Here is a 14562-nt window from a genome sequence, read left to right as displayed (position 1 = left end):
GTGTGTGTGTGTGTGTGTGTGTGTGTGTGTGTGTGTGTTTGTGTGTGTTTTTGTGTGTGTGTGTGTGCGTGCAGATGCGTGTGTGTGGCGCTGTGAGTGACTCAACCCTGGAGAACAGCAATGGAACGATTCAAGTGGGCTTAAGGCTTCCTCTGAGACAAAAGGAAGTCTCCCCCTGGTGACATCAGTACCTCATGCGACCTCAAACTAGCCCTGTTTCAGCCATAATATAAATTACCCCCCCCCCCCCGCCCAGCAATAAAATACAATAAGATGAATGAACAAACAAAAATCGAAAAGACTAGAAAACTCACAAACAACAACAAAGTGTGTGAAGGCTGAGCCTTGGTAAAAAGAAAAGTCAGAGAACGCTTGGGTTTCGCAACCTTGTCTGAATCTCTGCCTACCCACCTGCGGAACAGCCGCAGTGCTGCTGAATGTCACCTCGCTTCTGGTTACCAAACGTGTCAATAGATGTTCCATCCTGGGTCGGAGGAAACAGGACGGGCCTCAGAGCCATGCAGCATGTGTGTTCCACACGTCTTAGGTGGTTCAGCAGCGAGTCATTTCATTGTTTGTTTATCAATTGAAATGGAAGTCTGTTGTTGATAAGCCCTATGACTGGGTGGGCCGGGACAGGTCATGGTTGGTTTTTGTCCTTCTTTTAGAGGCGTTGATCTTTTAAAAGCTTTGCAGGCCTAATGGGCCAGCACATGTTTTATTCAAGACAAAACACAGTTTCATGAGGACATGGTAACAGCAGCAGTGCCAACATATAGTTGAGCTGCTGGTAAAATTAATAGAGGATAAGCCAATCTAACTTTAATATACGTGTAGGCTTGCTACAATGCTGTTCAGATTCACTGTATATGTATTGATATTTAAATAAAAACAATCCTTTTTATTTATTTTTTGCATGGATAGCTTGAATATATTGTTTTCTTGATGATGTATTGAGATGAATTCATCACGGAAGATGAATGAATTTGGATGACAAAATGTGAAGCATGGGGTCGTTACGGCTCGACCGCACCAGAAGAGGCGTCTTGAATAGTCAACGCATTAAAACAGCTGGACAAAAGCTGAACTTCAGTTGACTGTATGCAAATTAGCACAAAGTTTGGCATGTGTATGGCCATGTGATTGGACAATCCTCACAATCAGCCACAGCATACTAGATTCAGTTTTTTTGGCCATGGTACATTTGATAATTGAAGATAAGTTGACCATAAAATGTCGGAATTCCCCCAAAATTTGCCCATGTCCGTATGACAAATGTCCGCATTAATCCAGGCTCTAACCAAGAATTGTCTTGGTTGCACCCCCCCCCCCCCTCCCTCCCCCCACCCCAAGGTGTCGGTGCTGTTGATAACATGGTTGTGTGCTCTTGTTCATGTTTTCTAGGTTTCACCATAAAGGCCTGTGCCGCGAACCAACCGGTGCAGCAATGCTCTTTGCAGAAATCCAATGCAATGATCCTACTTGATGAAGTGGAGACATGGGTTACAGGTGGGGCGTGGTCATATGTCGCACTACATTTTGTCAGACTGGGCTGCTATTCTTCACACAAAGAGACGAGTAGACGCTACCAAGCTAAAGACAAATAAAAAAATGGACCAAAAAAGGATTAAGGCCATTTCCCTTTTTATTCTGTTTCAAAGTAAGTTGTATTGACTGCATTAGTAGCTAAGTTTGATACCAACATTTAATTGAATTTTTTTTTCTCAATGCAGTTTCGAGAGTACTTTCTAAATTGTCATATATATTTTTTTTGAATATTTCAGACATTGTATCACTGCATGGTGAGGTCATTACACCTGAAGAAGGAGATAAGGTTCAAATCAAATGTGAATCTCCACAAAAAGGATTCACTGTTATGTGGCTTCGGGTCGTGGATAACAGCGTGGACTTCATTGCATCTTATCACTCAAATGGCATAAGAAAGCCGGAAACTATCTTGAACACAACGATCTACAGTGAATCAAAGATGAAGACTGAAAATATACTTTCAATCAAAAGATTTAACTCACAACGAGACAGAGGTGTTTACATCTGCGCTGTGTTGACTTCCAATACACTCAAATTTGGAAAAGTCACAAGACTCCAACGGGGTGAGAGCACTTTATTATATAACTCATATTAAAACATACGTATTAAATTACTTTACAGTCCCAAAAAATGTGTACACTTTGGGAATTAAATCGTTTCAGATGATCTTTTTCTATTGATAATTCAAAAGAAAATCTCCTTTATCTCAAGTTGTATCAGTGACCCCAGCAGCCGCTGTGCCTGCCACCAACGCAAAGACGCCTTCCACTCCAATGGTCTGCACTTGCAACAGCAAAACCGAGGACAGTAAGGGTGTGGTCTTATCATTACAAATTGTACATCTCAGTCAGCCCACCTACTCTTTTTAAATGATGGTTGTTTGTAGAAGTTGTAGAAGATCATTTAAAAAGAGTTGGTTGGCTGAGCTTAAACTTTTAGCTGAAAAATGGCCCAAAGTCAAAATGTCTTCATGTGTTTCAGTCTTGAGCATCTGGGACTGTAGCCCCATCATTCTGGGCTCCTTGGCTTGTGGTTATGGCTTTATCATCTTTCTCTTCGTCATCACAATTGTCTGCTGCAACAGTGAGTCCAAGCCTTTATCACTGGTCTTATATGTACACCATCCAAATGCTGTGTAATGTGTCCACTTTTGACTTGAATTAAGACGAAACTGTGGACGAAACAGCTCTCACTCACATCCCTTTCTCAATGTGCAACATTTTGAGCAGGGCGATGGTATCAAATCCTGATGGAAAATCATTGCTTCCATGTTCTCCTGGTTTTACTCACCAGGTCAATGCATGAGTCTTAAACCATCCATGAGTTTAACATGGCAAAGCACTTCAGCTTGTTCTGAGTAACACTTTTTCTTTGTTCAAGGGTTAAGGACAAGGCGTTGTCCGCATCATTATAAAAGGCAGTAAGTTATTTTGTCTGCGTGCAGACACACACAAACACACAACAGGGGCTACATATATATATATAAATATAAATACCCACAAAGGGCATACACATACATATATACATATATATATATATACATATATATATATATATATATATATATATATATATATATATATATATATACATACAAATACAAAACACAAATCACCTCAGACACACACGCACAAATATATATAACATAATTATTCATTCATATTGTTATTATTATATTATACTTTATTAATATATATATATTATTCAGGGTAATTGTAACATCATATTTAATCTTAGTCTTCTATTGTCTTCTACAGAAAACAACGGCGGAAGGTTGAAGGAGGACGTGCGATGGAAAACTGAATACGTTTTGAAGTTCAGTTTAAGTCCATTTTAAATTGCTGCTCCTATCCTCACGTGTAATCTAAAAATAATTGGTTTTAATCAAACAGGGAATGTAGAATTATTCTCTTTTACTCAAAATATTAAATGCTAGTTGACTAATGACTTGGTAAACAAGAGAAATGGTTAAACTTTGCTCGTAAACATATACCGTAATATTTCCATCCTTAAAATATTAATACTTAATTAATATTTAAGAAATCAATGTAGTTGATGATTTAGAATTTGTTAATCAAGTAAAACCAGGGAAGAAATTTGAAAAATACAATTTCATGAACCAATTTCCATTTTTTGTATTTTCTCTTTTTATTTGTCAACTATAGCAACGAGTAAAAAAGAAGGACCCATTTTTCAGTCCTAAACTGATCTCCCATATTAATGCCATTTTAATAATGTAACAAATAGGCCTACTAGAGAATCATTTTTTTCAGCACTTTGTAAATGTGAAATTATCAATATTTTTATTGGATTTCAACTTAAATATTGTATCCAACCATTTCTTAACTTAATATCTAATGTCTTTTTCAATAAACTTTTGGATTCCCCGCTTGTAAATAAAACGTACAAAAGCTACAACTTGTGAGAACAAATGTTTATTCTTATATTTTCAAACACATACATTTGGTTTTATGCACATCAAACCCACGTTTTTGAAATCCCATCATCAGTCATCCAGAGGTGTGGCACAGAATTGTAAAGGTTTTAGAAAGAAAGTTTAAGCAAGGATAATTGAAACTGAAGCCCCCACGAGTCAAAAGGAAGTGGGCTGATAGAAATATGCACAGTGAAATACCACGGAGCCCAAAGACAAAGAGACCGTATACCTGCTGGGTGTACTGCCATTTCCCTGCACAATAAAAACAGCATACTCTATCCTGTCGCTAAAATATATTTGGCATTTATTCATACCGTTTTCTTTTTTCTTTTAGCATACAATTTTTTTGGGGGGGGGGGCTGTATTTTATTGATTCGTTTTTATTTTGGGGAGCATAGAGCCTATTTTAGAGTGGGAAACTAATGCTGAATCTAAATTAGTAAATCTGATTCATTTTTTGCAATTGTGTATGTGTCTGGATTATATAATGACATCTAATCCAGCATTAGTTTTCCCTTCTATAATACCCTCCATCTTTCTCAACATATCGTTTTCCCTGGAGAAGCCGGTTTAAACTGACATATTCGACAAGGAACCTCCTGAACATCAGCTGGGATTGGACCCAGTGAACGATACAGTGGTGGTATATTAACAACAACATCTCTCCCTTTACTACAGTATAAAAACTAAGGCAGTGTGTAGAGTTTCTAACTACCTTGGTTCTAAGTGCACTTTTGAATACAGATAGGATTTTACTCCAAAGCAGTACACACACACACACACACACACACACACACACACACACACACACACACACACACACACACACACACACACACACACACACACACACACACACACACACACACACACACACACACACACACACACACACATTATTGCTTTACAGAAAATGAACAGCATTCACACAACGTTCTCAGGAACAGAATCAAGCAGACCACATCCTGTAAACCCTTTTTTTTCATAAATGTGTCTTTAATATTGTAAACTAAATGTTATCCATCAATATATTTAAGCAAAGTAAGCTGTACACTAGTGTCTCAATTGCGTTCAACCACATAATAACTGGGCTACTTGTCTGTGCGCATTCAGGTTGCACACCCTATACACACCACTAGAGGCCACTCTCTCACACCAGCTGAAGGCCCTTACCGCCCCCTCTCTGACATGGAGACGTCGCCGCAAAACCATGGCATCGAGGCGCTTTAGTTTGTTTTTGGTGGCACCAGCAGCTGTGGTGCCCGGTCCCAATGCTGATGGGCATCGCCTGACTTTGTATCGATGGACCGACAGACGATCAAAACATTTTTTTGTTTTCTTTAAAAAAAGACTTCCCCTATATAATCCTCACCATCCCTTCGCCCTCATATATCAACCGTCCCAACTCATCTAATTTAGGCCAACGTTCTCTGGCTATCATTCATTTCAGTTTTTATCAAATTGCACACAAAGGGGAAATAAATCGTCAATCTTCTTGTTTTCTTAATACACATGAAAATAAGCAGGTAAGGCGTTGCACACAGTGTTGTTTCTGTGTGTGTATGTATGTGTAAGGGTGTTTACAATTGTGTTTGTGTGTGTGTGTGTATGTTTGTGTGTCAGGGGGTAAGCATGCTGTGTAGGCATAGGGTTCTGCTGTCATCCAGTATACATTCTCCATCACTTAGAAAAATAGATTTATAATCTAGAGTGTCGATCCCACAATCGCGGTATAGGGTAGAATAATTGCAGCATGACTCTGAAAAAGTAAAACACACAATGGAGGGGATCAGTAAGAGGGTTGTAACAATTAACACATCTAGAAAAAACACACTTCAGTTTGATAGGGCTTTTTAGACGCTCCCTGAAAATGTCATTTTTTTAGAGTCTAAAAAGGACATTTGGGATGTCCTTTTTAGACTCTGCCTGAACAAAATTAAGTTGGGATGGCCATTTTGATACGCTTCCTAAAAATAATTCAGTTGGGGTAGCCTTCATGAGTCACTCCCTATAAGAGTGATTAACTGGTATGTCCTATTTGAGAGATTCGATAGATACCATTCAGTTGTGGTTGCCTTACCAAGTGGTCTAGCTTTTGCCTCCCTTCTTCACAGACATAACATCTGTGCGGAAATCACCGGCGAGCTGGTCAATGGGAGATGGATCATCAGCATGGTGTTTCTACAAAACATGAAGCTAAAATAAGTACAAGGTATATGAGTCGGACAAGGGTAGAGTTTATGTTTTGAAAATAGATGAAAAGTGTCGCGTTGGCACTAAAGATGGGATGCAGTGGATAACAAGATGAGAGGTATAAAAACGCTGTTGCAACAGCAATTACAATACGCTTTATGACATTCCATGAAGACAGGAAGCAACAGAAATTCATTTAAATCTGAAGCAGCGTGTTGGCAGCCTTGATAGCAGAGCACAGCAGATGTGGATCATTGATCACATTATCGAGGTTGAATTAGTTGAATTAGTTGAATTATTGAAGGTTAATTGATTGCAGTTTTAGTGCCCAAGGCCGAATTCTGTTAGATCGACATGCAGCAGGTCATGCCCTTACTTTTGACTTTGACCGTGACTTGCTCTTGCCCTGTAACACAGTCGATACCTGGGGTTAGGGTGGACATGGGGGCTCGGACCTCCGCATGGGGCCGATGGAACTACACCGATTACCGTTAATGCACCGCTAATGCCTCATAAGAAACGGTACAGTGCACGTTGTATGCACAACCTGCATGCACACACATACACACACACAAGCATACGTGCAAACACACACACACACCACATCGTAAGATTGTACAGTTTCCTCCTCACCTGGGCCTTCTCCCCCTTGCTCTTGGCTCCAGGAGCGTCTGCGTTCCCAGATGAAGAGTCCAGGGAAGGCCCTGTTGTTTTCTGAAGTAAGAGAAACACTTCAGCTAGAGTCTCTGCCACACAGTTTGTGACTGTTGACTTTGCTCCGAATGGACCAATGGAACCATACCGTTTACCGTTAATGTGTCCTTAAAAACCTGTTATTTAATAAGCCGTGTGCATGTTGTACGTACACAGCGTTACACAGAGACCAATATGGTGGGTGACGACATTGTAATATTTGAGTGTCCATTCCTCACCTTGGGCTTTTCCCCCTTAGATGTGGTCTTAATGGCGTCAGGGAGCAGGGAACCAGCCAGGGAGTCCAGGGCCGACCCAGCCATGGGCTGGAGGAAGGGAACAGAAAAGAGAAGATCTTTATTGTTTAGTCTGGGCCGGAGGTTATCCTTTGGCCTCATGGCAGAGGCATTAAACCAGTACATTATATACAGACAGACATCACATTAAAATAAACACATTATCTGTTTGACAGGTGATAGGTGTTCATCAGGTCTTATTTAGGAAGCACTTTGGTGAACAGAGTCAAGTATCTAATCATATTTGAATCAAGTTGATGTCAATTAGGTGTTCAGTTCTCCTATCACCTTCAGGGGCTCTGTGTCGGGCACTAATGGCTGCGTCGCTGGGGGGGCTACAAAACAAGGTGCAGCGGCGGGTGCAACAGCGGCTGCAGCAGCGGGTGCAGCGGCGGGTGCAACGGCGGCTGCAGGGGCGGGTGCAGCGGCGGGTGCAACAGCGGCTGCAGGGGCGCTGGGAGCCTGAAGAAAGTCACCGGACAGCAGATCGAGGGCGGCAGCGTCACCCATGGGTTTCTACAGACGGTCGGAGGAGAAACAAAATGGTGGGCATGTATTTTTTTCCTAACATTTTTGGTCTAAAGCATGATTAGCATTGTAGTGTAGTGTAGTGTAGTGTAATGTAGTGTAGTGTAGTGTAGTGTAGTGTAGTGTAGTGTAGTGTAGTGTAGTGTGTGTGTGTGTGTGTGTGTGTGGGGGGGGGGGGGGGGGGAGAGTGTGCTTGTGCGGGTGCGGTCGAGCGTTGTGATCTTACCTCCTTGGGTTTCTTGGCCTCAGCCGCTGCCATCTATAAAGGAATGAATCTTTAATTAATGCCGCCGCCCATGGGTTTTATAACTCTTGACTGGGTTTCAAGCACAGGGTCCATATACTGTCCATTGACTAGAACATGTAGCGGGAGTCCATATCAAGTGTAAAAGGCCTCGTCACCTTGATGTCCTCCTCGGTGGGCCGGTACTCGGGGGGCAACGTGCTGTCGTCCTCGCCCATCAGGATCAGCCTCTCCTCCACCACCTTCTTCTCCTGCCACCAGGGAAGCAAATGTTACGGGCAAACGTTCACCTCCCCCTGTGCAGGACAACACTCCGTTGCTATTTGGGGGGGGGGGGGGGGTTAATACCTTGGCAATGTCTTTCATAGGCAGGGGGGCAGGCTCTGGCACAGGGGTGATGTCCATCAGGGAGTCTGACAGGGCGTCCATGGCACTGGTGTCTCCCTCCGACACCTGCGTTCACGGGATGGGTGCGCATCGCGCACAGGTGCAGAGTGAGAGTGAGAGTGAGCAATGAGCACCAACAACAATCACACACTGCCGAGACACATTGTTTATGTTAGACAGTAGTTTCCTTTTTGAATGCGTGCGTGGTTCGGTGTTCCTTGCAGCTATGTGTGTGTGCGGTGTGCGGTGTGTGTGTGTGTGTGTGTGTGTGTGCGTATACCTGGCGAGAGATTTGTGTGGGTTGACTGGTGGCACACTTGACTGCAGGTGCGACGACGGCGTTGGTGACAAAGTCCCCCGCCAAGGCATCCAGAGCGTCAAAATCTGCATAGGCCTGCAGGAGGGAGCCACACACGCACACACACACACACACACACACACACACACACACACACACACACACACACACACACACACACACACACACACACACACACACACACACACACACACACACACACACACACACACACACACACACATTCACACACACACACACACACACACACACACTTAGAACCTAGGTAGCTAGAAACTCTACATACCGCCTTTGCTTGTACACAGTAAGTCTTGTGAGGTGACTTATTATGTCATTAAGCATCTAAAGGTTTAGGGTTTGATCTGTAGATACATATATACTTAAGAAGCAGATAGGAATCTTACTCAAGACAACTACTGGAAATACTGCAATCATTGGAGCTCGAACCCAAAACCATTTGGCCGGGAGTCAAACACCCTCCCCACTAGTTAGAAAATCCTGCCCCTGTCTCTGAACCCTAGCAAGCATTACAGCATCACCTTGACAACAGGGGAACAGGGAACAGATAAAAATGCATTTTGTTCTGCTAATCCCCGTAAACAGCAGGGGGCAGGCGGGGCCCGTGAGTTGTACCGGAGGCTTTGGGAGGCTGCAGACGGGGGCCTGGACAGCAGGAGCCAGGGATGGGCTCAGGAAGTCTCCCGACAAGATGTCCAGAGCGTCACCTGTGTTCATGGTAGGCTACAAACAAGGGGGTGGGGGTTAAAGTAGTTATGGCTACTTTGCTAGTCAGAGTACGACTTGCTGCTGTTTTTATTACAGCGTAGGTAGAGGGAGGCTGAAGGGACTCACCTCCGGTTTGGGGGCCGGCAGGTCTTTCAGTTTGTCTCCTGACAACCGATACTCTGGAGGGAGGGTGTCATCCCGCTCTCCCACCCGCACGCCCTTTTCGGAAATCACTTTTCCTTCCTAAACACGTACACGGACACACACAGACACACAGACACACAGACAACAGACACAGACACACACACACACACACACACACACACACACACACACACACACACACACACACACACACACACACACACACACACACACACACACACACACACACAGAAACAAAACCAAATATGGTCACATGCATTCATTTCAATAAGTGTGCCTGGATATACAAAAATCTATTTTTCCTGCTGCAAATCTCCATTTGGATACCTAACCATCATTGTACGGCTGTGTTATATTGAATCAAATAGCATAATGACAGTGTAAGGTTTAAAAACACTTGACCTACTGAGACAACGTCCTCAGGCCTGAGCTTGGGGGGTTCAGGGGCCGGCTCAGGGGCTGCCAGGGTGTCGCTCAGGGCAGCGAAGGGGTCCAGAGAGAAGTCATCCTGGAGACACACAGGTTCACCCGACAGTGATCAATCACCAGACGATCAAAACAATAGTGCGGTGCATGCAGAGAGCGATAACGCAAGGGGGATACGCAAGAGCAACTAAATATATGGGAAAAGAATATGCGTATCCAATATTAAATATTTAATACGATTATGAATATGCCATCCCCCTGCTTCGTAAGAATCGCAGAAAGAGAAGCTTAGGACTAGTTCTGATTTGTGGCCACTTACCTCGACTGGTTTCTGGGAGGGGACCTTAACAGTGGTGTTGGGCTTGGCTGAATCCTTCTGCAGACACACATGCAGATACATCAGTAAAAAATATGTTTACGGTTTAAAGATGTGATAATGCTGGCACTGTGGCACAGCATCAAAAGGTCCTTTGACACCAGATGCATAGCGGATAAAATATGTGAAAGAGCAGGAAGAAAACGTTAGTTTTCAGGTACCTGATTGTGATCGGTTCAACTGATTTACTGCATAGCCGAACCATTATTTGTAATTATTTTATTAATTTGGATAAAAAATAATAATGATCTAGTACAATGTAGAAGGACCTTTAGAATTCAGGCCACAAAACAGACATTTCTGGTACTGTTTAAGCGAAGAATTAAAAAGTTGATAAGGACAAATTTCCACACACACACACACACACACACACACACATGTTTACTTTTGGGGTCTTCTTGGCCAGGGATGGGAGCGGGGCCTGGACAGAAGTGGTCTTTGTTTGGGTCATGAAATCTCCAGAAAGGGCGTCCAGGGCGTCCAGCGCTGACAGATCCTCCACAGTGACCTGCAGGGCAGATCAGTCCGGTCAGGACAGGCCCACTCAATGTATACACATAGAAAGAACATCTGATCCACCATCATAAAGAGCCCCTCAGATATATGAATCATGTGCCTATAATGGGCTGCAGAACACACACACACACACACACACACACACACACACACACACACACACACACACACACACACACACACACACACACACACACACACACACACACACACACACAATCCATACATGAGTTATATTGGACTGACTGACTTGCGTGTTGCTCTATATGCAAGAGGATGTTACATCCCCAATGGGATCTCAGTGTTCACCTGGGCGGGCGGGGCTGAAGGGGCCAAAACGGGGGCCTGGACGACAGGAGCTGCTGCGGGGAGAGTCACGAAGTCCCCGGACAAGAAGTCAAGGGCCTCCCCAGGGGCCAAGGAAGGCTGGAAGAGAACGAGAGAAAGATAGAAAGAGAAAGAGAGGGACAGAGACAGAGAGAGAAAGTTATAAGGAGAGATCGGTATCGGTAGTGGTAGAATTAGAATTTCATATTCTAATGAGTATATATCATGCATTGGTTACTAATTATAGCCGAATCATTGATTCGTTAGTTGATACAGTGACACCACATATTAAAGAGAAAGTATTTTCTCTCTCTGTACCGGCACCTTTTGGCCGTGAATTAATACTTCCTTCATGTTTAAACGATATTAATCCATATTATTATTATTATCCTCTCACCTCTGGTTTGGGGGCCGGCAGGTCTTTGAGCTTGGCTTCGGAGAAGCGGTACTCTGGAGGAAGGGTGTCATCTCTCACTCCCGTCCACACGCCCTCTTCCACCGTCAGTTTGGCCTCCTGCAAACAAGGTTCAAAGGATAAGGGTGTGTGTGTGTGTGTGTGTGTGTGTGTGTGTGTGTGTGTGTGTGTGTGTGTGTGTGTGTGTGTGTGTGTGTGTGTGTGTGTGTGTGTGTGTGTGTGTGTGTGTGTGTGTGTGTGTGTGTGTGTGTTGCAGCCCACTGCCCCAGACGTCAAGCCAAAGGACGTGCCGGTAAGTTGAATCACCATTCGGCTTACACACACACACACACACACACACACACACACACACACACACACACACACACACACACACACACACACACACACACACACACACACACACACACACACACACACACACACACACACACAAATACATATTTCATTCACGTGTGTGTGCGCGCGCCCCCCACAACCAGGGGCCACATAGCTGGAAGAGAGTTCAATCCATGTTAATGGGAACAATGCAAATCTTTGGAAATGAATTAAAAGTATATTCCCCTCACAGGAGCCAGGCTTCGGTAAATCTACACGTAAATGGAAGCATCTAACGGAAAGCAAATGCTAAAGCAGCAAGCTCCCCTTCTGGAGGCACAATTATGAATTTGGAATTAAACATCTAAATCTGGCTAAGAGGGTTGACGCTAATCGACAGATGGCTCGGTGGATCCCTTCTGAAGAAACGTGAAATGTATTTGCGGAACTGTGAGATCAATACACAACCAAACTGCCCAGGATGGAGAAATGTGAGCAATTATTAACATTAACCAATACTACAAAAGCTTTTGTTTCAGACAACGAAATGGAAAACTGCTGAGCCACACCTGAGTGGGGGGGTGTGGCTGTGTGGACTCAACAAAGCCGGTTCAGTTTGATAAGTTCTATGTCTCCTGGACGCTTACCGAAACAATGTCCTCAGGTCTGAGCTCAGGAAGTTCTTGCACCGGTTCTGGAGCTCCCAGGGTGTCTCCAAGAGCAGCAAAGGGGTCCAGAGAGAAATCATCAAACTGCAGAGGGAGAGAGAGGGAGGGAGAGGGAGGGAGGGAGAGAGAGAGGGAGAGAGAGAGGGAGAGAGGTCTTGTATTGACAAAGTTGTTCATGTCATTTCCTTCAAAATAACGATTCTTAAGTTGATCATGCAGATAAAGCTCTTTAAAATAGAAATGAAAGAAAGACAGAGGGGTAGAAAAAAGGAATGGAATTCACATTCATCTCCATATTACGGCAATGAAAATGAAAATGGGCGGGGAGAAGGGAAATCATAAAAAAGGGGGTTGATAGAACAAGGGGAGGAGTGAGCGAGAGGTGGCCAGTAGAGCAGTCATGGAACTCACCGAGTCGACCTTGGTTTCTTTTGGGACAGCGGCCTGTACCTTGGCTACTGGGACAGCAGGTGCCTGTGCCTTGGCTACTGGGACAGCAGGGGCCTGTACCTTGGCTACTGGGACAGCAGGGGCCTGTGCCTTGGCTACTGGGACAGCAGGCGCCTGTGCCTTGAGCTTTGGCTCAGCAGACTTCTAGGTTAGAGTGAAAGTGGTTGTTAATCAAGTGAGTTTACAGGACAAAAAGCTAAATATGCTAAATATGTCAGCTAAATTCAGTTTGTATGGAGCAATGAATTTTGTGCATGTGTGTGCCAAAGTCTGAATACCTGAGGAGGAGGCGGGGAGGAAAGCGCGCCCATCAGAGAGAAGTCATCGGGGATGGCGTCCATCTTGGCCTTCTTGTCCACAGGGGGAGCAGGGCTCTGGGTCAGAGAACAGGCCTGTTAGACCTCCCTTTGTATGCCAAGTCCTAACATTTGTCATCCTCAGTCTGCATATGTATACGTGGTATATGCTAGAGAAGCACCTTGACATCAAGCATGCGATCTGAGAAGGTTTCATCTTTTAAACAATTAGATGACCTTGACACTCTGGGTGGAGCTTGTAAGTTCTTTTTCAATGTTGATTTCTAACATGGTGGGACCTGGGAGTGTCCTTTGGTCTTAATCTGCGTTCCTGTACATGCCAAGCCGCACTGCTTTCCCAGAGGCAAAGGTGTTCTGTACCTTGACAGAAGCAGGGGGAGGAGGGGCGAAGTTAGAGAATCCCGCGGACAGGGCATCGATGGCATCCACACTTTCCATTTTCTGAAAAAAAAGAAGAAGATAAACCGAAAGGTGAAGAAAGTAAATGAATGTATTACTGTGGCTGGATAAACCCTATCCTGCCACCCCAACTAAAATGAAAATGTCCAAGTTGTTACTTTCAAATTGCTAAGGAGTACAACAAGTATTTGTCGTACATTCAAAGTTACCCAAACGCTGAGTAAAATGCTAATTAGCTTAGACTGCGGAGCCACAAGCGTGCTGTAACCAACCTCCTGGGGGGCCTGCGGGGGGGCGCTGGGGGCCGACCCGAAGCCGAAGCTCAGGGAGTCCAGGGCCTCGTCAGTGCTCATGGGTTTCTGGGATGGAAACGAAAAAAACCATTAACCCATCGTTACTACATCGAGTCGTCGGTGAAGCAGAGCAGCCCCATGTTTCAACTACAACTAAAAATAAAAGGTGGCGGCCAGTAGGGGGCATGTCAAACCCAGACAAAGCAAATATAATGCAAACCAGCGGCACGTAGAAACACTGGAGGAAAAGTACAGACACACCCATGATGCATTCCATGAAGCCCAAATAACAACTTCAAAAGAAACATTTCAGCGAGCGCACCGTTTTTTAATCGACTCGTCGATCGTCGAACTCTCGAGGGTAACGTTCAAAAGTTAAACTAAACTACAACCTGGAACTTGCTTAAGTAAGTAATCAAAGCAAGCAGGCAGAGTGAAGGACAGGAAAGAGGCATCATGGGTGTAGGCTATGATGCAAATATGGGAGTGTATTGTGTGAATATACTCTATACTTAGCAGTG

General features: G+C 44.1%; 2 protein-coding genes across 30 annotated transcripts in view; one reads left to right on the top strand and one right to left on the bottom strand.

Annotated features, from left to right (window-relative positions):
- Window positions 1-1540: 1540 nt before the first annotated feature.
- Window positions 1541-3975, top strand: cd8a (CD8a molecule). Of its 2 annotated transcripts, none has more exons than XM_056605262.1 (6): window positions 1541-1660; window positions 1785-2111; window positions 2260-2361; window positions 2530-2631; window positions 2929-2968; window positions 3306-3975. In XM_056605262.1, exons 1-6 carry the CDS (start codon window positions 1612-1614, stop codon window positions 3349-3351), a joined length of 666 nt encoding a protein of 221 aa, XP_056461237.1. In that variant the 5' UTR covers window positions 1541-1611; the 3' UTR covers window positions 3352-3975. The 2 variants fall into 2 exon arrangements, with proteins under 2 accessions (XP_056461237.1, XP_056461238.1); XM_056605263.1 differs by having other exon boundaries at window positions 1543-1660; window positions 2260-2355.
- A 581-nt stretch (window positions 3976-4556) lies between these two features.
- cast (calpastatin) overlaps window positions 4557-14562 on the bottom strand; it is a 32337-nt gene continuing 22331 nt past the window's right edge. For 26 of the 28 annotated variants that reach the window (XM_056605237.1, XM_056605244.1, XM_056605251.1 and 23 more), the window contains 22 exons: window positions 14021-14107; window positions 13710-13790; window positions 13311-13406; window positions 12994-13176; window positions 12562-12666; window positions 11579-11695; window positions 11164-11280; window positions 10724-10846; window positions 10282-10338; window positions 9943-10044; window positions 9498-9614; window positions 9279-9386; window positions 8607-8720; window positions 8288-8392; window positions 8098-8190; window positions 7922-7954; window positions 7456-7683; window positions 7111-7197; window positions 6812-6892; window positions 6555-6584; window positions 6066-6166; window positions 4557-5744 (listed from right to left, as the gene is read on the bottom strand). In XM_056605237.1, coding sequence (XP_056461212.1) covers window positions 6074-6166; window positions 6555-6584; window positions 6812-6892; window positions 7111-7197; window positions 7456-7683; window positions 7922-7954; window positions 8098-8190; window positions 8288-8392; window positions 8607-8720; window positions 9279-9386; window positions 9498-9614; window positions 9943-10044; window positions 10282-10338; window positions 10724-10846; window positions 11164-11280; window positions 11579-11695; window positions 12562-12666; window positions 12994-13176; window positions 13311-13406; window positions 13710-13790; window positions 14021-14107 — 2157 coding nt within the window. In that variant the 3' untranslated portion in view covers window positions 4557-5744; window positions 6066-6073. The remainder of the gene's footprint in view (window positions 5745-6065; window positions 6167-6554; window positions 6585-6811; window positions 6893-7110; window positions 7198-7455; window positions 7684-7921; window positions 7955-8097; window positions 8191-8287; window positions 8393-8606; window positions 8721-9278; window positions 9387-9497; window positions 9615-9942; window positions 10045-10281; window positions 10339-10723; window positions 10847-11163; window positions 11281-11578; window positions 11696-12561; window positions 12667-12993; window positions 13177-13310; window positions 13407-13709; window positions 13791-14020; window positions 14108-14562) is intronic. The other 2 variants (XM_056605233.1, XM_056605235.1) reach the window with 2 other exon arrangements.

The sequence above is a fragment of the Gadus chalcogrammus genome, chromosome 13 (genome assembly GCF_026213295.1).
Source record: "Gadus chalcogrammus isolate NIFS_2021 chromosome 13, NIFS_Gcha_1.0, whole genome shotgun sequence".
NCBI lineage: Eukaryota > Metazoa > Chordata > Actinopteri > Gadiformes > Gadidae > Gadus > Gadus chalcogrammus.
The sequence above is the reverse complement of the archived record's forward strand: the minus strand, read 5'-3'. Positions and strand labels throughout refer to the sequence as shown.